The sequence below is a fragment of the Natator depressus genome, chromosome 6 (genome assembly GCF_965152275.1).
Source record: "Natator depressus isolate rNatDep1 chromosome 6, rNatDep2.hap1, whole genome shotgun sequence".
NCBI lineage: Eukaryota > Metazoa > Chordata > Testudines > Cheloniidae > Natator > Natator depressus.
Window position 1 is genome coordinate 4,529,492 of NC_134239.1, and position 27,441 is coordinate 4,556,932.

Consider the following 27,441-nt stretch of genomic DNA (forward strand, 5'->3'; position numbering starts at 1 on the left):
GGAAGGAGCTGCAGGAACCCTCCCCGGTGGAGTAGAACACAGTCATACATAAATCATTCATACAATGCAAGTTAATATAATGGTCCCAAAGATACTGCATGGGGTGGCAATATCTGTCACACCAGATCTTCTGAGTGTCTTATCTGTTGGACAATGCCACCTCTAAAACATTATTCTTAAAACTTGAACACATTAGAGTTTTTATTTTCATTATAAAATTACATAGAGTGGAAGGGAATGGAAAGAACATTGTCACTTTAGTTCAAAACATGATTAAATTATTCATCAAAGCTGCTGAGAGAACTTTCTTCTCTCTAACATTCTCCCCAGGGCATCCTTCACCTCCTTGTTCCTCAGGCTGTAGATCAGGGGGTTCAGCATGGGGATCACCACCGTGTAGAACACAGAGATCACCTGGTCCCGCTCCAGTGAGGAGGTGGAACTGGGTTTTAAGTAGATAAAACACGTTGTCCCATAGCATATAGCTACGGCTGTCAGGTGGGAGGTGCAGGTGGAGAAGGCTTTGTGCCTGCCCTCGGAGAAGCGGATCCTCAGTATGGCAGCAGTAATATACAGATATGAGAAGAGGATGATCAGCATGGTTGTCAGTTGTACGGAACCAGTAAAGATAGAAAGCAGCGTTTCATTGGTGTGAGTGTCGGTGCAGGACAGCCGCATGAGCGGAAGGACATCACAAAAGTAATGATCGATTACATTGGGCCTACAGAAGGACAGCTGAAAGGTGCAGCTGGTAAACACGGTTGCATTTGCAACCCCAGCCATGTAGGAGCTAGCCAAGAGCCAGATGCAGGACCTCTTGGATATGATGAGCCTATAGAGCAGTGGATTACAGATGGCCACATAACGGTCATAGGCCATCACCGACAGGAGGAAAGACTCAGTGGTGGCAAAGGTAGCAAAAAAGTACAGCTGTGCAGCACATCCAGCGTAGGAAATGGCCTTACTCTCCCTTGAGAGGCTCACCAGCACCCTGGGAGCGATGGATGAGGAGTAGCCAAGGTCAACGAGTGACAAGTTGCTGAGCAAGAGATACATGGGGGTGTGAAATGGGGAGTCCGTCCAGATTAGGGCAATCATCCCAAAATTCCCCAGCAAGGTGAGAACATAGATCACCAGAAATATGAGGAAGAGGGCAACCTGCAGTTCTGGATGGTTAGTGAATCCTGCAAGGATGAATTCAGTCACAGTAGTGTCATTTCCCTGGGCCATTGCTTCACATGGGCTTTGAGGAGAGACCTGCACAGAGGGAATTTCTGTAGAAATAAAAAACAGTGTGAGGAAATGGAATTCCGTATGACCAATGACAGCATTTTAGTCCATTTGAGACTCTTGTTTGCTGAAAGTAAGAATATTTTTACCCATGTGTGCGTATCTCATTCTTTCTCTTTTGATGTGGACAATCTGCAAAGAGCAACTATTGGCAAAAAACTGTAGCATAGTGCCGACTTGATTGCCAGAGGGTGAAGTTCACTGTTGGCTCAGCTGGAAAACCTTTTCCCCCCACAGCAGAAATCTAGAGAGTTTGCATTAGAGCTGGGTGGTTGGGTTTTTTTGGGTTTTTTTGTTTGTTTGTTTTTTGGGGGGGGGGGGTTGTTTTGTTTTTTGGTGCAGTGGCTGACCTGAAAAATCCCAAAATAATAGCAACTTGTTCCCTTCTCCCCCAAAATAAATCATTTCTTTGTCAGGTTTTTACCCTCTTCTCCCTTTTTTTTCAAGTTAAATCTAACAGATTTTTGGAAACAAAACGTCATTTCAAAACAAAACCTTGAAACACATTATTTCAAAAATTTCAAAATTAAAATAGTTCACCTTTTTATTTCAGAATAACTCCTTTGGAAGATTATTTCTGTGACCCTTACTCTCCCAGTATTGTGTTGCCAGGGCTAACACTGTTGCTTTGGTGTGAATGATCCTCGGGGTCAATTCTGGTGCCTCCTCCTGGAAATCTCATAGGCATTATTAACCTCTACCCAGTGCAGGGCAGTTGCCGAACCTGTAAAGCTCAGATGATGAACTGGGATGTATACACTACCCATGGGGATCTTACAAGGTGGCCTCATACAAGGGGGCGAGAGGAGAAAGGACTCAGAGTTTGGGCGGACAGTTAATAACTACAGCACAGGAAATGAATCAAAAACATTCTGCTGTTATCTGCAGCACCATCCCTCTCCCCAGACACAGCCCAAGCCCAGGCTACAGCCGAGCGACACAACGATTCACCTGCTGTGTGCTGCTGGTGGGTCCGCACCCAGGGCTGCTCCTTAGATTCTGGATGTAGCAGCTTCAGCTGAAGGGGTCGTTTCCTACATAAGTAGCTCTCAGATCAGTTAGGAAGTTTTAGGTCAAAATTATACCTTCAAACCGATTTTCCAGTGGATCGTGAGATTGTTCTTGCTGTTCGCAATAGGCTTTTACTCTTCCCCCCTCCCCCCCGCAGTGCTACACCCAGACAAAGCAAACCTACCTACGTAAGGATGAATCATTTATGTGATGGGTCCAAGAGATTCCCATCTGGAGGAAGGGCAGGGGGCTGATTTATATTCCCTTACAGTCTGTTGGGACCTTAAGTCTCTCCAGGCTCGGACCGTCAGACAGACGAAGGAGCTTCAGCTATCTTCTTGTAGCTGGGGCCAAGTGTATTTGTGGAGAAGTGATTTGTATAACACCGTGCCAGGCCGTTGTGATGAGTGTCGGTAATTGGTCCCAGTGTGTCCCTAGATCGCTGAGACTGAGTGATTCGAAGCACTGGGAATGGAATATGGAGACTTTTCAATGCTAGGTGTTGTGCAGGTTGGGCCGATTGGATGGCTCAAGAGATTGGGAATTATCTAGAGGTTCAGGGCTACATTGTGCTTTGATCACCTGCTCTGTGTAAGGGGCAGTGCTTAACTACACCACCCCAGGAGGAGGTCAGGGATTGAATTGTGACTCAGGTGCTGGAGCCGATAGCTACCCTCATCTATGTGGGCTCATTGAGACAGAGGGGAAGAGGCAATGCTCTGCCAACTTTCCACCCACCTGTGTGTCTGCTGTGCAGCCCCCACTTTCCCCATTGTGTCCCCTACGTAGGGTCAAGTCTGTGGGGTCCTGCTCCTCCTTGTGTGTGAATGACCCCCGTAGAGCTAGGCCAGGCTCTGGCTCTCAGAATGTATGTCTGTTTTGTTTAAGCATCCAAACTTTTCTGTGCACAGCAAACATCTGGAGTCTATAACACTGGGCTGGCAATGAGCAAAAAGTGGGTGGCAAACACCCACTTTCTCATGAGAGTCCCAGCACTTCTACTCCTGGTCTCAGTTGGACACTGAAAACACTAAGTCCACGTCTACACTGGTAATTGAAAGACAAAACTTTTGTCGTTCACAGGTACTTAACCTCCCCCCACCCCTCGAAAAACAAAAGTTTGCTGTGAGAAGTGCCTGTGTGAACGACCGCGTTGTCGGCGGGAGCGCTCTCCTGTCAACAATGCAAATCCCACTCATTGGGGGTAGAAGTATTTTGTTGGCAAAAGTGCCGAAAAACAGTGTTCACACTGCCCAACTTTTAGCAACCCAGCCATGTCACTAAAAGCTGTGTAGCGTAAACATAGTCTAAGGCATACAAATGTATGCGAGTGTTTCAGAATCTTAAACCAACTCATGTCTGAACATGAAGAAGAGGTGGGGTCTATGCGGGGGGTCGATGGTTTGTTCTGGGTAGGGGGGTTGGAACAAGTTCATTCATATTCATAGGGAATATATATTTAACATACACACAGAGAGGAACCAAATGCCGGAATGACTTTCATGCTGGATGAAGGAAAACAGAACAAGAAAGAACGAATGTAAGACCTCAGGCGACAGCACAGTGGGTGTATGTCTTTGTCGTCAGTCACGTGATGCATCACCTCTGCCTTACAAAATAGCCGCTGCCTCTGTGGACAGCAGATTTCTTGATAACGGAATCATCAGGAAAGGGAACAAGGGGGAGTTCATTCTCTCACTTTTCCGCAACTGCGCCCAGGCTGCCTACCGGGGTCCCAGCCAGAGCCAGTTATCACTCTATGGTTTCTCGGGTAGGTAGGGTGGGGATATAAATACCTGAACGTTAGGAATTTCTGGGATTATCAAAGAAGCTTGAGGGAGTTCGGAGCCCAAATCTCCATTGGAATTCAATGGAAGTTGGGTTCCTAAGTCTCTTAGCTGAGCACAACTGAGACCAGCAACTCAACTTTCAAGATAACATCTTCCTCGGGGGAGAGGGGGAGGAATTAACCCATCATAGATTTTGCAGAGGGGCTTTGTTGAGGTCTAGCAGGCCTAGTGGTCAGGCTGCTGCCAAACTATCTCTCTGAGTTTTGGGATGGGTTTTCTGGGCAGCATGGTGGGCCCAGCAGCCAAGTCACAGTTCATCACCTCCCCGCTACCCGTAGATCCCTCTGAGGTCTCTGGGGGTGGATGGAGGAGAAGAAAAGGGTAGGGGGATCCAGGCTCTCCCTCTCCACCAGGTCCTGAAGTCTAGCAGGAGCTTCTGCTCTCCCTCCCCCCAGAAAAACCTCCTCACAGCCAAGCTCTCTAATTGTGTCCCCTCTTCAAACAATTGCCTCCACTGACTCCGTGTTAATCCTTGTGCTGGTCCTGCATCCCCGACCTGCAGGAGGCCACGTGATTGGAGGACTGGTCTGCTCTGTACAGACAGAGAAACAGGAGACAAGGAGATGATGTAAAGATAGTGAAGGGACTGACATTCAGCTCCTGCCTTCTGTGGCCATGGGAATCCTTGCCAAAGGGGCAGTGGCTGAGGAGAGCTGGGCAGTGGAACATGAGGATGCCAAAATTATTGGACCAGAGAGTGCGAGTGGTTCGGGCACACACCTCATGGGCAGAAGACCCTGGGTCCAGTCCCCCTGCGCCAATCATTCTTTCTTTATCCACAGTGGAACATCTTCAACAGGAGAGACACGATATCCCAGAGGCCAGAGGTTAGAGCGCTCTCCTGAGAGGTGGGAGATACCTGTTTAAATCCTTTCTTCCCTCTCTGCCAGGGAAGGGGAATGGAACCTGGGTCTCCCACATCCTGGGCGAGTTCTCTAACCACTGGGCCAAAAGTTATCATGGGGGCAGGAGCACCACAGCTGCCTCCTTCCGCCATTTTGTGTAGAACGACGCCGGTGTCCAATTCATTCCCTCAAGAAACTGCTACGAAGCCAGGAGAGGGGTACCTGTGTGGGGGTTGCTAGTAGAGAGAGTCACATAAATTCAGGTGGAAGGGAGGTGCCGATCTGTGAGGAAGGGGCAGTGCTTCGCAAATCGGTGGGTCCCACTGGCAAGCTTAGGAGACTTCCCACCTGGCATGCTGTGGGCTGTTATGGAATGCATTTTAAGGTGCCTATCTGTCCCCATTCATTGTACAGGGAGATTGTGGAAGCTCCTTCGCTGGAGGTCTTCAAAAGGAGGCTAGAGAGCCATCTGCCTTGGATGGTTTGGGCACAACAAATCCTGCCTCTTGGCAGGGGTGAGACTGGATGACCCTTGCGGTCCCTGCGACCGCTACGGTTCTATGATTCTACAGGGAGGTACCTAACTCGGCTTTCTGGATTGCACTGCTGTGCTTGTTTTTGTTTAGGCACCTAAACGTGAGGTGCCAGGATACTCGGAGCTGCAATGCCTGAGTCCCTTCATGGATTCCAGCCTATGAGACTTAAACACTGAGGGCCAGACGATCATCCCCATGGACATGCCAAATAGCATCAGAACCCACCATTGCTCCCGTCGAAGTGAATAGCACCACCTCCCAGCTGGGGTAAGTTTGCTGCTCACATGAGAAAAGGTATTGGATCTGGTGCTCTGAGTGAAGGAACTTTTTTTTTTCTTCAGAAAGGCAGGGCTGTAAAACTGGGCTTGCGATAAACATGGCCGTGCAGCTTTAAGAGCTGAGTCACTGCAGTAATGTGAGGAGTGGAACTGGAGAAAGACGGTCAGTTTTCTGGAGGGACCTAGTTTATTGTGACATCAGGAGCTCAGGAGTGCGAACAGGGGTCAGGCTACTTGTGCACAAATGCTAGAGGCTTTGCATAGAACGCTGGGTAGCCCCAGGCTGCTGAATAAAGTTCTCTTTCCTGCAACTCCCTGCCTGCCCATATCCCTTATTGCTAATGAAACAACTAGCCTGGCTCCATAACAGACAGTGCATAAGCACCCATGCCTCATATACGTTCGCACCCCAAGTAGTACTTTGCCCTGCAAAAAGTCTCATTGCCCAGTGGTCTCACTAATTGATGTGGGTGATTGTATCAGAATCTGACCGTGGAAACAACATTGTGCAGGTGGGTGGGTTGTTAGCCGCAAAGATTGATCTCAAGAGCATGAGCCACCACTCCCTGAGCTAGAAAACCTAGCTTGAAGCCAGTGCTGGACTCTGAACACTACATGTAGGTCAGACAGTAGAGGGAAACAGAGATCTTCATGGTGGGTGTGAGGCTTATGGAATCCTGAGATGGATCCACTGCCGAGAGTGTATGCTTTGTTGAAAGTAACAAAGTTTGAGGTGTTTGCATTCAGCCCTCATTTGTCTCCTTTTTTAGTGTAGGCCTCACTTTCTCACCTGCAGTGGAGAGTGCATCTGGGATAAATGACGGAGAGGAATCACACTGCAGTGAGTGAGTTTGTCTTGCTGGGATTCACACAAGACCCAAAGCTGCAGGTCATCCTCCTTGTGATGTTTCTGTTGATCTACCTGCTGATCCTAGTGGGCAACCTCACCTTGGTCACCTTAATCAGGACTGACTACCAGCTTCACAACCCCATGTACTTTTTCATCAGCAACCTGGCCCTCTTAGATGTTGGTTACACCACCATTATCACTTCCAGCATACTGATTACTTTAGTATCAGCAAGAAAAGTCATTTTGTTCCCTTTGTGTGCTCTGCAATTCTTCTTCTTATGCATCACATTGTCCTGTGAATGTTACCTCTTGGGTGTCATGGCATACGATCGCTTCATGGCCATCTGCAACCCATTGCGCTACACTGTCATCATGTCCAAGCGATTTTGCATGCTGCCGGTGCTGGGGTCGTACCTAGTGGGCTGCGTGAATGCAATTGTTCAAACTATGTTTATATTCCGTTTGTCCTTCTGTGACTCGAATGTCATCAACCATTTCTTCTGTGATGTACCCCCGATCCTGAAACTGTCCTGCTCTGACACCCACATCACAAACATTGTTCATTTCACCTGTACCGCTGTGGTGGTAACACCTACTATCTTGATCATCCTTATCTCATACATATACATTGTGGTCGCCATCCTAAGGGTCAACTCTGCCAAGGGCCAACTCAAAGCTTTCTCCACCTGCGCCTCCCACCTGACGGCCATCACCATCTTCTACGGAACAGGCTCTTTCATGTATTTACGGCCCAGTTCAAAGTACCCCATAGATCAGGACAAAATCATTTCTTTGTTTTATACCCTTGTGATCCCCATGTTGAACCCCCTGATCTACAGCTTGAGGAACAAGGAAGTGAAAGAGGCCTTTATGAGGATGTTACACAATAAGATTTATTCTCCATGAATTTAAATGTTGGGAATGGGTTTTTTAATGGTAAACAGGAGTGAAAGTGGGGAGTGAGTTCTTTACATCATTATCTTGGTTTTTGTGAATTACCAACCTTGTTTGTCTTGCACCAAAAAAACCTAAGGGGCAGGTTTTCCAAGGAGATCTGCACCAAACAGCTATGATTTGGCAAGTCGTCAAGGAGCCAGCTTCTCAGAGCTGCTCAACTCCCAGTTAAGAACCATTTTGTGCTAAGGCCACGTTGCCATCCTCAAGGGAAGGGCAGGCTGGTCCTATAGTTCAGGCACTGACTGAGGACATAGAAAACCTGGGTTCAATTTCTGGGTCCACAATGGACTTCCTGTGTGACCTTAGGCAAGTCACTTAGCCTCTCTGTGCCTCTGTTCTCCATCCTTACAACGGGGATGGTGGCACTGCCCGGTCTCCCAGAGTGCTGAGAGGGGAGAAACATTAAAGAAAAAGACAGTAAAGTGCTCAGAGAGCTACTGATGTAAGCAATAGGCATTATTTTTATTATTATTTATTTATTAAGTGTTTTAAAAGCATGAGCTGGGTCCTCTAATAATGAGAGTGGCTGAAAAATCATTTATATTTCATAATAATAATGAGGTGTGTGTGCTCATTATTTGCCTTCTAGTTTTTGAATATTTGAGTTATTCGAACTAGTGAATATTTGGGTGAACTCTGGTCATGTTTGGAAGATTTCATTAAAGGGTCTTTCTTAGAGTTAAGGGCATGTGCCAGTGAGCCACTTAGGGGCATTTCATCACTGCCTTATACAGTACTAGTCCACTTATTTTGTACAACCTTCTACTTACTCACCAACAGCCCTTTCTGTTTCATGGATCTCCACATCTAATTTACATCTGATAGTTGCCTGATTGTCGATGCTAAAAGTTTTGTGTGGGTTTGTTCTTCTCAGGTTTCTAAGGATCACCTGACAAAATTACATACAAACAAAGCATTGGAAGTAAGTTATGCCTACTGAGAATTTGGTCCCATACACACATCAGTGACAGAAATGGCAAACACAGGCATGGTGCTGAGACTATCGCATTAACTTTAAAAATGTTATCTGTAAGTCGGTGAGCAAAAACTCAGGAAACATGACAACATCATAGACTGTCATATTAAGAGGTGCCCAGAAAATATTCATGGCCCTTTGTATTCAATAAGTGTTATATGTATTTGTGTGTTCTGGTTTCGCTGGGTGGGTGTGATTTGTTGGATCACAGAAACCTCCCTGGCAGCTGCCAACTGATGTGCCAAGACTACTTCTGCCCCTGCTTCCTTGCCCTTTCCAGCTTAGGACTCCAGAGTCCTACCTGGTTTGAGCCAGATCCGCTAGCCTGCTGCAAACCCAGACCCGGTCTGAACCACGTCCCCTAACAGCTGTAGGCTTACCTGGAAACAGCTTAGGAAAGGTTCCTGTCTTTACCACTCAGATGCTCAACTCCCAATGGGGTCCAAACCCTAAATAAATCTGTTTTACCCTGTATGAAGCTTATACAGGGTAAACTCATAGATTGTTCGCCCTCTCTAGCACTGATAGAGAGATATGCACAGCTGTTTGCACCCCTCCCCCAGATACTAATACGTACTCCAGGTTAATTAATGAGTAAAAAGTGATTTTAAGTACAGAAAGTAGGATTTAAGTGGTTCCAAGTAGTAACAGACAGAACAAAGTGAATTCCCAAGAAAATAAAATAAAACACGCTGATCTATCTCTAATACTGTAATAAAACTGAATACAGATAAAAGCCTCACCCTCAGCAAAGTTTCCATGAGCTTCCTTTTCCAGACTAGACTCCCCCTACTCTGGGTCCAGAAATCACTCTCACCCCCCTGTAATCACTGTCCTCTGTTCCAGTTTCTTTCAGGTATCCTTGGGGGTGGAGAGGCTATCCCTTGAGCCAGCTGAAGACAAAATGGAGGGGTCTCCCAGGGATTTTTATAGACTTTGTCCTCTGGGTGGATGCCCCTCCCTCTCCCTCTGTAGAATCCAGTTACAAGATGGAGTTTTGGAGTCACATGGGCAAGTCACATGTCCCTGCAAGACTGAGTTCCTTACCAGTCAAGCCACATTCCTGGGAAAGCTCAGATGTGGATTGGCGTCTCCAAATTCATTGTTGGCTTAAGTGGTTCTTGACTGGGCACTTACTGAGAATAGTCTTCTCTCAGAAATCTGATGAAATACTTTTACCAAGGCTACCCAGAAATTGGGTACACAGCCAATATTCATAACCTCGAACACAAAAATGATACATGCATACAAATAGGAGGAATAGATTCAGTAGATCACAACCTCTACAGAGACATGTTACATGGCATATGTCGCACAAAACATGTTCCAGTTATATCATATATACATTTACAAGCATCTCCCCATATAGCACTATGGGGTGCACCATCACAGTGGGTTTCCTATGGAATCTGGAATCACTCGGGGTGAGTTATACAAAACCTAGCCTATAAAGCTTTGTCCTTTGGGATAAGTAGCAGTGATTGGTTTTACCTGTTCCAGGAGGCCTGAAAAACAAAGAAAGCCTTTTGGGTACAAAGGCTGAATTTAAATTAAGAAGGGCCCTTGTTTTGATCCAGCAAACTGGCACGAGCCATTAATCAAGGGCACAAAACCTACCTGGAGGGATTTTAAGACTGGAACCTGCCAGATCTCCATGTAGATGGTGGTTGGCCCTTGGTAAGCCAAATGTGCATTTTTTAGACCCTTTTATTGTTATGTTTTCTCTGTAATGCACCATTGCCAGTTGTTGTTGCCAGCTAAAGTGAGAAAAGATAACATTGCGTTTCAGGCATGGAAAATACCTCAACTCTTCATTTCTTTCTGCATATCTGAATGGCACAAGACACCAGTGGGCAAACTTAGCTCTGCATTAACAAAAGTTTGGGAATTTAATTTAGGCCAGATTTGCAGCTAAATATTGAGTGTGGAATTTTGGAACTGCCTAAATAAAAAGCACCCACTCCCTATTGTTTTTAGTTGGATATTTAACTCCTAAAACCATAATGCTCTTCAATGCAACTTTCTTTTGGAAGCTGTTTGATCTGGGTTTCAGAGGAGTAGCCGTGTTAGTCTGTGTCAGCAAAAACAATGAGGAGTCCTGATAGCACCTTAGAGACTAACAAATTTATTTGGGCATAAGCTGACAAAGTAGATTCCAGCCCACGAAAGCTTATGCCCAAATAAATGTGTTAGTCTTTAAGGTGCCACAGGACTTCCTGTTGCTTTTGCTGAAACAGACTACTGGCTACTCCTCTGAAAGGAGGTGAAAGAGGTCTTTAGGAGGGTGATAGGAAAAAAACGGTTTTTCCTTGGTGTATGTAAATGTTAGACATGGCGGTTAATCAATAAACGGAAGCGAGATGGAGGATTGAGTTTTCTGTGTCATTATCTTTATATGAATAACCAGATGTGTTTGTCTTTCATTAAAAACAAACGAATGGCCAGATTTTTCCAAAAAGCTCTGTATTCAACAGCTAACATTTCAGCACCCAAACAAGTGAGTAGATTTGCCAAAGGTCTCTTTTCCCACTTGGGGACTTAAATTATTCGTTTGGGACCTGCACTATTTATCCCAGTGTTGGGTGCTGACCGCTGCTATAACTCGGGCTTCCTAACTGAGGTGTCTAATGGAGAGAGCAGCACCTCTGAAAATCTGCCTCCAATTGTAGGTGCTGCTGGACACGTTGTACTGTCTGTCCCAAAATGTACACTCAAAGTTTTCTCCTCTTTTGAGGTATATTGCCAGTTTGGAAAGATTTCCCATTTTATCAGAATAGAGCCCTTACAAATATAGGTCCTGGTTCTGGAAAGCCCTTAAGCATGTGCTCCCACCCCTCTGTGTCTAGTGAATCCATTACGCATATGCTTGACATTGATCACGTGATTAAATCCCATTGAATTCCCGTCGATTTAAGCACACTCTTAAATGATTTCCAGAATAGAAATAGTTGACTAAGATGGGAGCAGAATCTTAAAAACAAACAAACAAAAAACCCCACAACCAAACATTTGAAGGATTTAATCCTAAAACTTAAAGAAAGACTCACAACAACAGCAGCCTTGGATCAGGCCTGATCAGTAATTACTCTAGCGGAATCCATGTCAAATGGCAAACGACCATTTCCAAGAGACGTGTTGACTGGATTAAGGTCAGGCCCCATTGTGTGTCCAGCCAGGTCACAGGCACAAATGGGAAAACCCATCTCGCAAAATTCTTACATTGCTAAATGCGGCAGTGACAGTTATCAGAGAAGAAATGGGGGATTTTGTCAAGGTTTGTGCAGCTGGCTCTTATAGCACAAAAATATATTAGGAAAACCTGTCTAACAAAGAGAATCATGAACCAGCAATGCAAATCCAAATTGCCTTTTGCTAACTAATAGAAAATAGAGGCATTCACCTCACACAGGCAAAATGTATTAATGAAATCATGGGATGTGTTTGTTGTTGCAGCTATAAGTGCAATTAAAAAGGAGAAGTGGTGTAACCACAATAAGAAAGTAGTGAATAGGTAAAGTACATTGTATTTAGAATGCGTTATATTCATGCTGAAACTGTACTGTCAGATGATGTAACCTTTGCATGACCCTTGCTCTGTATACAGCAGGAGAATTCAACGTGGCTAGAAAAACACATTCAACCTGACAGCCTTTAGGTATTCTCCTATGCTTGGCTTCTGCAATCTTCTGTCTTGCATATCTACCTACCTACCTATGTAAAAGTTTTATAGTGTTTGCCAATATCATATACAATATTATATATAATAGTAGGTATGTTTATACAAGTATGAATTGTATTCATTTTAAGATCTTCCCAAATGATTTTTACTTACGTTATGCTATTTAGCCAAGGGGAGATGTGAACTGTAGTAATCTCAGAGAACAAGGACAAGACAAATAATTTTGCTAACGCCTCACTAACATGGGCTTTATAACAAGGTTTTACTGGTAGAGGATGCTTCTAAGGTTTTGCCAACTTCTCAAATATAGTGGTCAGAACATAGATATTAAGGTAGTTATACATGTTGTCCTGTTTACTTTCGAGTCTGTGCCAGCCTAGCAAAAACATTCAAAAACATGTCAAAGAGAAGAGATTAAAAAAAGCCCTCAACTCTAGTGTATATATAGAGGCAGAGTAAAGCTCAGATTTTAAGGCAGTGTGACCTCTGCACTATTACCATCCAGATGGGTTGGTAATATATGTAGTCCTCCTTTCTCTGTTATGCTGTATTTATCTGTTACTAATAATCTTTTCTTCATAAAAGTTGATTAAGCCTAGCCATTTGGTATTATTGAATTCAGTCAAACCTATAACACATAGATGTTAGAGAGCTTATTCCTTCACTCTCCCACTTCCCTGGTCCTTCTCGCATGAACAGAGAGCAACAATACCCGAATTCTGAAGGTGCAAACAATTCGATGTTTATTGGGGTGAACTTCCAGCAAGCTTAAATACAGGTTCCTTTTTCCTTATTTTCGAATCCCAACTTACTTCCTGTTTGCCCCTAATTTATATAGTAATATTCTTAGCTATACCTTAACCAATCATTCTACTGAAATTTAACTAGCCAATCCTAACATATTGTAACATGATTAGCTAACCAATTATATCCCACCACCTTAATTAGTTTACACCCAGCAAAATTAATTATACAGCAAACAGAAACAATCACAGAACCAGACAGAGACCATGCCAATAAACAATAGCAAAGTGGGAACTATAATGACAAAACAATAAAGAAGTGAGGATTTCACAACTACATCTATAAAGACATAAGAGTTTCCCAGCTGTGTCTATTGATAAGTGAGTTCTTACCAGACAGAAAACTATCAACCTCAATTTCCTTTTACATCTTCTAGGCACTTCCCTTTCTCTGGAGGTGATAGGCACTATCAGGACAGGATTGTATTCCTAACAGCCCAATAGCACCTTCTTTCAATGTGACTATTTTGGAATGTGAGGATGTGACCGGTCGCTTCCCAGCTTATGGCTGCCTCTGTCGCTTAGCCAAAGGCTTGAGCCTAAGAACAGGGCCTCAGACTGTCACAGTAAGAGAAGGACCTTACACTGGCAGACAGTGATTTTGATTCTTTCTTTTATACCTCTAACTAGCCAAGTGATAAGAATACACCTAAATTCTTAAAGTACAGGCCTTTACAGACAGGCCTGAATATCTATATCCTAACAATGATAATGATATAGGGCTGGATCCAGTGTGCCTTAAAAGCCAATTGCACAACTTCCACTGATTTCACTGATGCAAATCAAGCCCTTAAAGTGGGTGGGGACAGGGAATTCTCTGAGCTTCTCCATTTTCCAAATGATTTTTATTTACCCATCTTGCACAAATATCTGAAGAGCTAAATTCAGCTTGGGCCAGTAAATGCAGCAAAATGAAATTTCCTCTCTCGGTAACATGATATTACATGTCCCATTTTTGGATGGTATCTGTGCCATTAATAGTTCCTCTGTTTATACCTTGGAAACTATTCAAAGTGATGCTTTAAAATGTCATGTGATGGGAAGATGGATCTACTTAAATGCTGATCTGTCCCTTAGGAAGGTCCATTTTGGCAGTGATAGCTATGGTTTCCATGTATTTGTCTGGCACATTTCATCCACTGAAGGATCTCCGAGGATGTCACAGGAGTCATATGCACAATATTTTCCCCACTGAGTTATCACGGTTGCCACTGTGGTGAGGCCGTTCTGGGCTAATGCAATGTAGCCAACGTGAAACGCGTCAAGGGTTAATGGTCTAGCTGCCCCTTTGAATCCTCTTTGGCCAAATCCATGGAGGACTGGTGCAAAGCCTCCTCCACCTGCATCTTCCGCCTGGTGGCCATCACAGTGTTCTTTGGAACTGGCTCTTCCGTGTATTCACAGTATTTTGTGCACTCCCTCACATGTTTGGGCTCTTGCCTTCACCTGTCCTGGGATGGAATCCCCGGACTCTCCCACTCTTAGGTTATCACCTCCTGTGTATCTACAGTGACTTCTCATCTGGTCCATCTGGACATGGAGCCCGCAAGTCTTTCCTTTGGGAGCTGTGATGAATAATTAACACAGTGACCAGCTTTTTTGAAAAAAAACCCCAACAACAAACATCTGTGTTTCATCTTAACAACAAAAATACAACGCAGCATGGGAGCAAAAGGATTTTCAGACAGTAAACCAGTCTGTGTGCACGAGTGTCTCACCTAGGGCTTCAGAACCCCGGGTAGATGAGGAAGGCCCTTCTGCAGGGCCCTCGGCTATGTCAGCCTGAGCCTCACAAACAGCACTTGACAACTGCTCCCACCCTCTCTAGAGATTTGATTTTTAGCTGTTTCATATCCTTTCACTCTATTTCCACCTGTATAAGGGCTGATCTACACTGAATACTAACATCAGTGTAGCTACGTCTCTCCAGAGTGTGGACAATCCACACACACCCTCCGAGAGATGTATCCACGCCAACATAGCCCCTGGCATACACAGTGCTAGGTCCACGGAAAAATCCTTCTGTCAACCTAGCTACCGCCTCCCGGGAAGGGGGATTAACGACACAGATGGGCGTACCTCCTAGCCCTGTCGTGAGCGTCTCCACTGAAGTGCTACGGGTGCAGCACTGCCCCTGTGCTGCAGTAGTATTTTAAGTAAAGATGCACCATAATTTAGGGCTGGAGGCAAGGATCTGGGCACCATTTCTTAGCCCTGTTGCAATGTGAAGTTTGGGAGGGTTCGTCCGTAATCATTTATAGCTACTGTATATGACATGGATAGTGAGATTAAATCGGACTAGTTACACTGCGTTCTTGGATGATGTAATACATACATTGATTAAGCTGGACTGTTCGGAAACTATCATGAAGGCAACAAAATATCTCTAGTAGAATTAACCTGCCCGTAAACACAGCAGGAGTCATTAGCTGCTTCCTATTAATTTCTTTGGCTGATCTCTGATTCTTGTCCTTTGTGAAGGGGGAAATAGCATTTCCTGGGGTAAACAACCTGCCTTATTCACTTTCTCCATATCGTTAATGATTTTATTGACCTCGATCAGATCCCCCCGTAGTGGTCTCTTTTCCGAACTGAACTGTCCCAGTCCTTTTAATCTTTCCTCATATGGAAGCTGTTCCATAACCTTGATCATTTTTGTTACCCTTCCCTGTATCTTTTCCACTGCTAATATCTATTTTTGAGATGGGCCGACCAAAACTGCATGCAGTATTTAAGATGTGAGTGTACCATGGATGTATATAGTGGCCTTATGATATTTACTGTCTTATTATCTCTCCCTTACCTTATGGTTCTTATCATTCTGTTAGCTTTTTGACTGCTACTGCAGCTAGACTGGATGTTTTCAGAGAACTGTCTACAATGATTCCAAGATCTTTTTCTTGAGTGGTAACCGCTAATCTAGACCTCATGATTTTGTGGCTCCTCAGTCTGGGATGCTTCCTCAGATCCATCACCTAAAAAGAATGGCTCAGGTGTGGGGATCTCCCTCATATACTCTACAGTGAAGACCAATGCAAAGAATTCAATTAGCTTCTTTGCAATGGCCTTGTCTTCCTTGAGGGCTCCTTTAGCACCTCAAATATCTAGTGCCCCCCCACCCCCATTCTTTGTCAGGCTTCCTGCTTCTGATGTACCTAAAACAAATGCTGTTAGTTTTTGAGTCTTTTGCTAGTTGCTCTTCAAATTATTTTTTCACCTGCCTAATTAGACTTTCACACTTGACTTGCCAGGTTTTATGCTCTAGGTGTATAATATATTATATTTAATATTTTAATATAATATAAACATTTTTAAAAAAGGAAATGATAAGATTGAACCAAAATATTTTTCCTTATTGAAATGCTACATTTTTACCTTCTTGAAACAAAAAGTTTCAAGATTATTAAAATGACATGTTGAGACATTATCAGAATAAACTTCTTCATGGTCCCAAACTGAAATTGCTCTGAATTGTGGTTTTTGTGGGAAATGTCAAAATATTGGCTCTCTGTTACAATTCGGAATGAAATGTGGGAATTTTCTGAGGAAGAGGGATCGCAGTTTCTGACCAGTTCTATTTCTAACACAGCTCTACCAATGTTTATGGAGTGCTCGGCTGACTGGATGTTGAACGGGGGAATGCCATTGCCTGCAATGGCCATATTCCTTCCCTATTGCTCAGCTAGTGTGGGGGGGAAGGTGCCATTATTGACTCTGATTCTCTCCTGCCTTGCTTCTTGTGCTACCGTTTATACCTGATCACAGTGACTACTGAAGAGAGGATCAACTATTATATTTCACTCAAATACCTAATTCTGTGTGAAAATCACACTGAATCAGAATGATTTCAGCCTGTCTGCACCTCATGAAGAAGAGCTTCAAATATATAAAGCCCTTCAGAGAGAAACTATTAAAAAAAGCCAACTAATTAAAGTGGGTTAAAGATGGAAAAAACAACGATTAGGGAAGCAGACAATCTGGGCATCCTGGAAGTCAGGGAAGTCTCAGATTCTGGGGACGCAGGAAATTCTCTAGTCCGCCAGCACATCAAGCAGGCCGCCTGGGCACCTGGCCGCCCAGGAAAATGGGGGACCAGGTAGGCTGGGGAGCCTGAGAGCTTGGAGGAGCAGGGCGGCTTGCCCACCCACCCATCAGCCAGCAAGTATGCATGTGGCCTGGTAGGAGACCAGGCAAGAAGACCAGGCTTCCTGTGGTACATTTTAATTCAGTCTGTAAATGTGTGGCCTCCTCCCGAATGTCTCTTTGTGGCTTTGAGGCAACCCTGCAAGTGGCCCCCCATCTCAGTTTCCCTTTTGGGTAACTCCAAGCTCCAAGGAATTGGCGGATGTGATTGCAGAGCCATTGGCCATTGTCTTTGAAAACTCGTGGCGAACGGGGGAAGTCCCGGATGACTGGAAAAAGGCTAATGTAGTGCCAATCTTTAAAAAAGGGAAGAAAGAGGATCCTGGGAACTACAGGCCGGTCAGCCTCACCTCAGTCCCTGGAAAAATCATGGAGCAGGTCCTCAAGGAATCAATCCTGAAGCACTTACACGAGAGTAAAGTGATCAGGAACAGTCAGCATGGATTCACCAAGGGAAGGTCATGCCTGACTAATCTAATCGCCTTCTATGATGAGATTACTGATTCTGTGGATGAAGGGAAAGCAGTGGATGTATTGTTTCTTGACTTTAGCAAAGCTTTTGACACTGTCTCCCACAGTATTCTTGTCAACAAGTTAAAGAAGTATGGGCTGGATGAATGTACTATAAGGTGGGTAGAAAGTTGGCTAGATTGTCGGGCTCAATGGGTCTAGTTGGCAGCCGGTGTCAAGTGGAGTGCCCCAGGGGTTGGTCCTGGGGCCGCTTTTGTTCAATATCTTCATCAAAAGGTGGGGGAGTAGCACTGTATGTAAGGGAGCAGTATGACTGCTCAGAGCTCCGGTACGAAACTGTGGAAAAACCTGAGTGTCTCTGGATTAAGTTTAGAAGTGTGTGCAACAAGAGTGATGTAGTGGTGGGAGTCTGCTATAGACCACCGGACCAGGGGGATGAGGTGGATGAGGCTTTCTTCCGGCAACTCACGGAAGCTACTAGATCGCATGCCCTGATTCTCATGGGTGACTTTAATTTTCCTGATATCTGCTGGGAGAGCAATACAGCGGTGCATAGACAATCCAGGAAGTTTTTGGAAAGCGTAGGGGACAATTTCCTGGCGCAAGTGCTAGGGGAGCCAACTAGGGGGGGCGCTTTTCTTGACCTGCTGCTCACAAACCGGGTAGAATTAGTGGGGGAAGCAAAAGTGGATGGGAATCTGGGAGGCAGTGACCATGAGTTGGTTGAGTTCAGGATCCTGACGCAGGGAAGAAAGGTAAGCAGCAGGATACGGACCCTGGACTTCAGGAAAGCAAACTTCGACTCCCTCAGGGAACAGATGGCCAGGATCCCCTGGGGGACTAACATGAAGGGGAAGGGAGTCCAGGAGAGCTGGCTGTATTTCAAGGAATCCCTGTTGAGGTTACAGGGACAAACCATCCCGATGAGTCAAAAGAATAGTAAATATGGCAGGCGACCAGCTTGGCTTAATGGTGAAATCCTAGCGGATCTTAAACATAAAAAAGAAGCTTACAAGAAGTGGAAGGTTGGACATATGACCAGGGAAGAGTATAAAAATATTGCTCGGGCATGTAGGAAAGATATCAGGAGGGCCAAATCGCACCTGGAGCTGCAGCTAGCAAGAGATGTCAAGAGGAACAAGAAGGGTTTCTTCAGGTATGTTGGCAACAAGAAGAAAGCCAAGGAAAGTGTGGGCCCCTTACTGAATGAGGGAGGCAACCTAGTGACAGAGGATGTGGAAAAAGCTAAAGTACTCAATGCTTTTTTTGCCTCTGTTTTCACTAACAAGGTCAGCTCCCAGACTGCTGCGCTGGGCATCACAGAATGGGGAAGAGATGGCCAGCCCTCTGTGGAGATAGAGGTGGTTAGGGACTATTTAGAAAAGCTGGACGTGCACAAGTCCATGGGGCCGGACGAGTTGCATCCAAGAGTGCTGAAGGAATTGGCGGCTGTGACTGCAGAGCCCTTGGCCATTATCTTTGAAAACTCGTGGCGAACGGGGGAAGTCCCGGATGACTGGAAAAAGGCTAATGTAGTGCCAATCTTTAAAAAAGGGAAGAAGGAGGATCCTGGGAACTACAGGCCAGTCAGCCTCACCTCAGTCCCTGGAAAAATCATGGAGCAGGTCCTCAAAGAATCAATCCTGAAGCACTTACATGAAAGGAAAGTGATCAGGAACAGTCAGCATGGATTCACCAAGGGAAGGTCATGCCTGACTAATCTAATCGCCTTTTATGATGAGATTACTGGTTCCGTGGATGAAGGGAAAGCAGTGGATGTATTGTTTCTTGACTTTAGCAAAGCTTTTGACACGGTCTCCCACAGTATTCTTGTCAGCAAGTTAAAGAAGTATGGGCTGGATGAATGCACTATAAGGTGGGTAGAAAGCTGGCTAGATTGTCGGGCTCAACGGGTAGTGATCAATGGCTCCATGTCTAGTTGGCAGCCGGTGTCAAGTGGAGTGCCCCAGGGGTCGGTCCTGGGGCCGGTTTTGTTCAATATCTTCATAAATGATCTGGAGGATGGTGTGGATTGCACTCTCAGCAAATTTGCAGATGATACTAAACTGGGAGGAGTGGTAGATACGCTGGAGGGGAGGGATAGGATACAGAAGGACCTAGACAAATTGGAGGATTGGGCCAAAAGAAATCTGATGAGGTTCAATAAGGATAAGTGCAGGGTCCTGCACTTAGGATGGAAGAATCCAATGCACCGCTACAGACTAGGGACCGAATGGCTAGGCAGCAGTTCTGCGGAAAAGGACCTAGGGGTGACAGTGGACGAGAAGCTGGATATGAGTCAACAGTGTGCCCTTGTTGCCAAGAAGGCCAATGGCATTTTGGGATGTATAAGTAGGGGCATAGCGAGCAGATCGAGGGACGTGATCGTTCCCCTCTATTCGACACTGGTGAGGCCTCATCTGGAGTACTGTGTCCAGTTTTGGACCCCACACTACAAGAAGGATGTGGATAAATTGGAGAGAGTCCAGCGAAGGGCAACAAAAATGATTAGGGGTCTAGAGCACATGACTTATGAAGAGAGGCTGAGGGAGCTGGGATTGTTTAGTCTGCAGAAGAGAAGAATGAGGGGGGATTTGATAGCTGCTTTCAACTACCTGAAAGGGGGTTCCAAAGAGGATGGCTCTAGACTGTTCTCAATGGTAGCAGATGACAGAACGAGGAGTAATGGTCTCAAGTTGCAATGGGGGAGGTTTAGATTGGATATTAGGAAAAAACTTTTTCACTAAGAGGGTGGTGAAGCACTGGAATGCGTTACCTAGGGAGGTGGTAGAATCTCCTTCCTTAGAGGTTTTTAAGGTCAGGCTTGACAAAGCCCTGGCTGGGATGATTTAACTGGGAATTGGTCCTGCTTCAAGCAGGGGGTTGGACTAGATGACCTTCTGGGGTCCCTTCCAACCCTGATATTCTATGATTCTATGATTCTATGATTCATAAATGATCTGGAGGATGGTGTGGATTGCACTCTTAGCAAATTTGCGGATGATACTAAACTGGGAGGAGTGGTAGATACGTTGGAGGGCAGAGATAGGATACAGAGGGACCTAGACAAATTGGAGGATTGGGCCAAAAGAAACCTGATGAGGTTCAATAAGGATAAGTGCAGGGTCCTGCACTTAGGACGGAAGAACCCAGTGCACAGCTACAGACTAGGGACCGAATGGCTAGGCAGCAGTTCTGCGGAAAAGGACCTGGGGGTTACAGTGGACGAGAAGCTGGATATGAGTCAGCAGTGTGCCCTTGTTGCCAAGAAGGCCAATGGCATTTTGGGATGTATAAGTAGGGGCATAGCGAGCAGATCGAGGGACGTGATCGTTCCCCTCTATTCGACATTGGTGAGGCCTCATCTGGAGTACTGTGTCCAGTTTTGGACCCCACACTACAAGAAGGATGTGGATAAATTGGAGAGAGTCCAGCGAAGGGCAACAAAAATGATTAAGGGTCTGGAACACATGACTTATGAGGAGAGGCTGAGGGAACTGGGATTGTTTAGTCTGCAGAAGAGAAGAATGAGGGGGGGATTTGATAGCTGCTTTCAAATACCTGAGAGGTGGTTCCAAAGAGGATGGTTCTAGACTATTCTCAGTGGTAGAAGATGACAGGACAAGAAGTAATGGTCTCAAGTTGCAGTGGGGGAGGTTTAGGTTGGATATTAGGAAAAACTTTTTCACTAGGAGGGTGGTGAAGCACTGGAATGCGTTACCTAGGGAGGTGGTAGAATCTCCTTCCTTAGAAGTTTTTAAGGTCAGGCTTGACAAAGCCCTGGCTGGGATGCTTTAATTGGGGATTGGTCCTGCTCTGAGCAGGGGGTTGGACTAGATGACCTCCTGAGGTCCCTTCCAACCCTGATATTCTATGATTCTATGATTCTATGATTCTTCATTTCACACTCTTACTCAAACAGTAGTCATCCTGGGGGCCAGTTACCCAGGCTGCCTGTCTGGTGTGCTGTGGGGGGAGGGGGAGGGGTGAGTGCCTGCATACCCAGGATCTGGGATCTCCCTGACTTCCAGGGAAGTACTCCATACCATCCCAATGCATACAGTCCTTGTTCTCCCCATACCCCAGTGTCCTCCACCACAGCTCAGCTCCTTAGCTGTTCTCTTCCAACCCTGTGCCAGAACAGCCCCCCCCAACCTCCCTCCCCCCACCGTCCAGCCCTTCCTTCTCCGGTGCAAACCCCCACTTCCCAGTGGGCACTCCCACATCCTTGCCAGGGAGCATCCCTGGCTCCCCTGGCCCTTCTCACTGTCCATTAGGATCCAGCTGTTCTGCAAGGAGACATCAGCATATAAGCCTCTCTGCTGATCCCCCTCCCTTCAGCCCTCTCCGGCCATTGGATCCACTTCTCTGGGTTGGAGCCAAAAGGCATCTCCCTCTTATGTTGCTCCTGCCTTCTTTCTCACCATGCAAGGCCCAGTGACAGGGGTAACAACAGTAAGATCTCACTTTTGCCACATTGCTAGAGCCAGTTGGGAATTTTCCATTGGGATGATGTTCTGGTAGAACAAACCTTTCTCACAAAATTTTAGGGAGGAAAACTTTATTTGTCATTGGAGAAGTCAAAAGGACAGCTTCCTGGCTATCCTCTTACGAAGCTCGTGCCAATCTCGTGTTCTACCGACAGATAGAAAGCGAAATTGGGAAGAGCCTTCTTGGCGGGTGGCCAGCCAGCCAAAAAAATCCATTTTGGTTTTCCCAAAATAAAATGTTTCAGAATTTCTGTCCCACAAAGTATTTTGAGATGTTAACTTTTTGTCCTGAGTTAGGATGGTTCTTTTTTTGAAATCTCAACATTTTCCATAGGAGAGAAATTCCATTTTCAGGCCAGCTCCTCTCACTTCTATTTCTTATTAAATCATGAAACTCATCCTCTCAGTTAGATTCAGTGAGGAATAATTTTCTGGGATATTGTCTTCCTCAGGGCGTCCTTCACCTCCTTGTTCCTCAGGCTGTAGATCAGGGGGTTCAACATGGGGATCACAAGGGTATAGAACACGGACACCACTTTGTCGTACTCTGATGAGTTGCTGGATGTGGGTCGTAAGTACATAAAGAACAGAGCCCCATACAGTATGGACACGGCCGTCAGGTGGGAGGCGCAGGTGGAGAAGGCTTTGCGTCTGCCCTTGTTGGAGCGAATCCGCAAGATGGCCACCATGATAGAAACATAGGAAACGAGGATGACCAGGATAGTACTTAATGCAGCTACAGCGGCAAAGAGGAAATGCACTGTCTCACCCATGCGAGTGTCAGAGCAGGAGAGTTTCTGGAGTGGGGGGAGGTCACAGAAAAAGTGATCAATGATATTGGGACCACAGAAGGACAGGCTGAACAAAGAGCCTGTATGCACAGTGGCATTAATGGAGGCATAAAAGTATGATGCAGCTACCAGCTGTACACAGACTTTCCTGGACATAATGAGTGTGTACATCAGCGGCTTGCATATAGCTATGAATCGATCATACGCCATCACAGCCAGAAGTAAAGCCTCAGAGTTCACAGAGAAGGAGTGAAAGAAAAATTGCGTAGCACACCCAGCAAAGGAAATGACTTTACTCTCTGCTAAGAAGTTCACCAGTGCCTTAGGGACAATAATGGAGGAGTAAGTGATGTCTACAAGGGACAAGTTGCTGAGGAAAAAATACATGGGGGTGTGTAGCCACGTCTCGATCCTGATTAAAGAGATCATGCTGAGATTCCCCTCAAGGCTCATGGTGTAGATAAGCAAAAACATCCCAAAGAGGACAGCTTGCACTGATCGGCTGCCTTTGAATCCTAGAAGGATGAACGCCGACACTCCAGTGTGATTGCCATGCGCCATGTATTCCAGATGCCATCAACACTGTTGGGGTAGAAGAAAGAAACACAGCCAAGATAAAGCTTATGATTTTTAAAATTAACCGTATGGGGCTGGGAGGTGGACACCACCATTGTGAAATACAGTAGAAAGCCAAGATACAAAAAATAAGTTATGCTGTTCTGGCTGTGTAACATTTGCAAACTTAAAATAATTTCATGTGCGTCCGTATAATTGCCAAGATTTTACTCCTTTTAAAGAAAAGAGATGATAAAATAAAATAAAATTGAAAATTCTGAAGTGATCTTTCTAAGTCTGCATCCCAAGCAGGCATTGTCATTTGCTAATATCTCTTCATGGTATTATATGGCTAGGCATGATTTGAAAGGATGTAGAGAAACTAGAAAGGATCCAGAGAGGAGTGACAAAGGTGATCAAAGTGATGGAATGCAAGCCATGTGAGCAAAGGCTGAAGGAACTGGGTATGTTTAGTTTGAAGATGGCTATCATGTCCCTCCTTAATCTCCTCTTTTCCAAATACTTGAAAGGCTGCCATAAAAAAGTTTGAGAAAAGTTGCTCTGTCTTGCCACAGAGGGCAGGACAAGAGGCAATGGGTTCAAACTACAGCACAGATGATTTAGATTAAACCTCAGGAAAAGCTTCCTAACTGTCAGAACAGTAGGGCAATGGAACAGATCTGCCAAGGGAGGTTGTGGAAGCTCCTTCACTGGAGGTTTTCAAAAGGAGGCTGGATCACCATCAGTCTTGGGTTGGTCAGAAACAACAATTCCTGCATCTTGGCTGGGGGTTCGACTAGAACACGGCCCATGTGGTCCCTTCTAACCCTATGGTTCTATGATTCTCTGAACTCTGCAACAACCGAATATAGAGCAGAAAGGTGGATGAGGTGTTTGAAAACCAGCCTTATACTGCAGCTTTAGTATCCTTCCATAATTAAATCATCAGTTAGGAACCAGTATATATTTATGACAAGGCAGCCAAAACCTCACATTTGGAATAAAGTCCCAGAGTAAATTCAACAAAGACAGTTATTTTGGAGAAAACTAAGTTAATATTCACAAAGGGGGGTGTTCACATAACTAAAGGAGGTATGAATGAACAGCAGAGTTCAGCAAAGGGAGGCTGTAGTTAAAGCATGGTTGAAAGAAGCTCTCACACCCATTCTGGCCCCTGGCACTAGATGGAACTGGTATAAGTCAGCGGGGCAACACGAGTGGGTTTGGTAAAGATCACCATTCAAGAGAAAAACAACCTACTGAACAGTGATACAAATACGCTCCCCCCCCCCCGCCCATGCTCACTATGGCAATATCTGATCACCCTCCCTCCTCGCCTGGTGTCAGAGGCCAGGCTCCAGTGTGGGCCTGAATGTCTACACAGCTATTTTTTGCCCTGTAGTGCAAGCCACACAAGGCAGAATCAATTGACCTGGCCTCGAAGACTCTCTGCCATGGGTTACTTTTCCGTTCTGCAGTGTAGACATACTTTGAAGCTCTGTTAATCTCTCTCATGTACCCAGCATGCATGGAGACGGCGGGAGGACCGTCCTTTCTTTCTCAGAAGATATTTTGAAAGCAGAGACATTAAGCAGCTTCATAGTGAATACGCACCCGGTAGCCGCCGAGAACTCCACAATGAGATGCCCCAGTAGCAGGGAGTGTCGGTCAGACAGCGTCCAAAGAGACGTTTCCTTGGAGTCCAAGTGTGTCCAAATGTGTTTGTTCTTCCACTTCAAGCTAATGAGAAAATCTGAAATATACATGAGCTTTTTATTTTCATTCCATTATCTCTGTGTATCCGCCCTGAACCCGCGAGACCTTCCATCAGCACAGAGACTGGTGTGTTGGGGGAAGCCAGTGCTGCCCATTCTGTACAGGACCTTCTTTCTGTAGAGAGAGACCATCTCTCTCTAGGGCTGCCAATCTAGAAAATTTCAACAGCAGAAAACCTGCTCTAAGACGTTTAAAATGAAAACATTTGTTGTTCAAAAGCATGAACTGCATTTACAGGAAAAAAAGCCCTTGCAACTTGATTCCTGGCAAACAAGGGGTATTTTTATCTTACCTTTTCCTTTTTTTCCTTTGGGGAGCATATACAATAACTTAGCTCATTAAAGCACATTGGGCCAGATCCGTAGTTGGTGTAACTCATCACAGCTCTATTGCGACAACAGCTGAGGGTCTCTAGCCCCATATATGACACCCCCCAAAAAATCACTTCCCGCATTCAGGGTATTTTAGGCTTTTTATCCCATTTTATTCCAAATTGTACAATGAGGGATCATCAAGACAACATTTTGGTGGTAAAAGTGTCTCCATTTTGAGAACAGAGAAAACAACAACGCTGTTTCTCAGTAAAAAGAATTGATCAGAGTGTCTTTACCAGGTAGTTGAAGAAAAGAAAACATTTCTTTCACTCACGTTAGTCTTTGTCCTGTAATATTAAAGCGGCCTGTTGCAAGGGAGACCTCTCTCTTTCCTGGATTCAAACGATGTAATTAGCGGCAGGGCGTATTTATTTGGTCTGCTGGCATTTGGAGACAGAATCCCTCAGAGCCGTTAATCTCAGGTCTGGCACTAAAGGCATCATTAAAATGCCCTTTAGGTCACATGGGAGCAGTAGATAGTGGGATGCCAATCTGTTGGCTTCTAACTTTGTTCAAGTTCTTTGAAGTGTTGATGCTGCTCTCCATCCCTTTCCCCTGTTTTATGCATTCTATAAATCTGAACCTCCCCCAGCAAGAATTACTTCCAGTCGGGAGTAAATGTGGGAACGTTTATTGAAAATGCATTTTCCATTACATTTATTTAATTATTTTGTAATTGCAGAGAAAATAAGAATGGAGTCATTCATAACACTGTTTTTTTGAGAGCCCAGAGATAGAAAACTTTATAAGCAGTTACCACGTAGAATGCAATGGATCAGGATTAAGATGCTTCTTTTCCCCCCAAGAGATGTCTAAAAGCCTGGGATTGGAGTGGGAAAAATGGCTGGAGATCAGGACTGAGGGGCACTGGCAGACTCAGGGATTCAGAAAGGGCTGCAGTAGCCTAGAGTGATGCCAAGAGTAATGGGATGAAGGGCATGGCCTGGGACATATCTCACCCTATATCAGCAATAATGTGTGTGTGTCTCTAGTAATGATGATGAAATGGAATTAAAAAATACCAGGATGAGCATGTCATGATAGAGACTAACAACTTGTGATTCTACTATGGAAAATCATTCCTCATCGATCTGCTATAATTCTTTTATTTTGTCGACAAAAGAGTGAATATGTGGGGAACCATCTGACATAATATACTTGGACTTTCTTTGACAAAGTCCCTCACATGAGGCTATTAAGGAAGTTAGGTAGTCATGGAATAAGAGGCAAAATGCTGTCAAGAATGAGAAACTGGTTACGCAACAGGAAACAAGTGCACAGGTCGTCAGAGACATCTAGACACCTAACGTCCTTTGATTTCAGTGGAAGTTAGGAGCCTACCTACCTTTGAGCATCTGGGCCAAAGAGTAGAATAAAAGGTCAATTTCAACACAGCAACAGGGAAAAATATGGGTCGACACAATGTTCTGCATTAGGACTGGTGGTGTTTCAAATATTTAATACGATCTGGTACAAGGAGCGAGCAGTAAGGTGGCAAAATTTGCCGACGACATGGAATTGTTTTGGTGAGTCCAGGCTGGGGAATGAGAGTGAAAACTTCAGAGGGACCGAGCTGGAAGTTATGTGAATGGGCAGCTCAGTGGCAGGTGACATTAACTGTTGACAAAGGATTTGAACAGCTCACGCACGGTTCTGTGTTCTAAGTTCAGTAACCGCCAGTGAAACATTCTCTGGGGTTCCCATGAAGAGCTGAATGACAACTACTCCCCAGTGAAATGGAAACTTGGCAAATTCAGAACTGAACA

At 45.1% G+C, this 27,441-nt stretch overlaps 2 protein-coding genes and 1 pseudogene across 2 annotated transcripts; 1 reads left to right on the forward strand and 2 right to left on the reverse strand.

Annotated features, from left to right (window-relative positions):
* Positions 1 to 285: 285 nt before the first annotated feature.
* LOC141989854 (olfactory receptor 5J3-like) lies at positions 286 to 10,188 on the reverse strand. The gene is made up of 2 exons (XM_074956775.1): positions 10,182 to 10,188; positions 286 to 1,232 (listed from the first exon to the last, which is right to left on the reverse strand). The coding sequence occupies exons 1-2, from the start codon at positions 10,186 to 10,188 to the stop codon at positions 286 to 288; spliced, it is 954 nt and encodes a 317-aa protein (XP_074812876.1).
* Positions 6,625 to 7,566, forward strand: LOC141989787 (olfactory receptor 5AR1-like). Its single transcript, XM_074956701.1, has one exon. It carries the CDS (start codon positions 6,628 to 6,630, stop codon positions 7,564 to 7,566), a length of 939 nt encoding a protein of 312 aa, XP_074812802.1. The 5' UTR covers positions 6,625 to 6,627.
* Positions 10,189 to 22,592: 12,404 nt separating the features above from the next.
* Positions 22,593 to 23,641, reverse strand: LOC141989855 (olfactory receptor 5AP2-like; annotated as a pseudogene).
* Between the last annotated feature and the right edge of the window lie 3,800 nt (positions 23,642 to 27,441).

Excerpts from the sequence above, each read along its gene's own strand:
- LOC141989787 (XM_074956701.1), top strand. The coding sequence starts at position 6,628 with ATGACGGAGAGGAATCACACTGCAGTGAGTGAGTTTGTCTTGCTGGGA.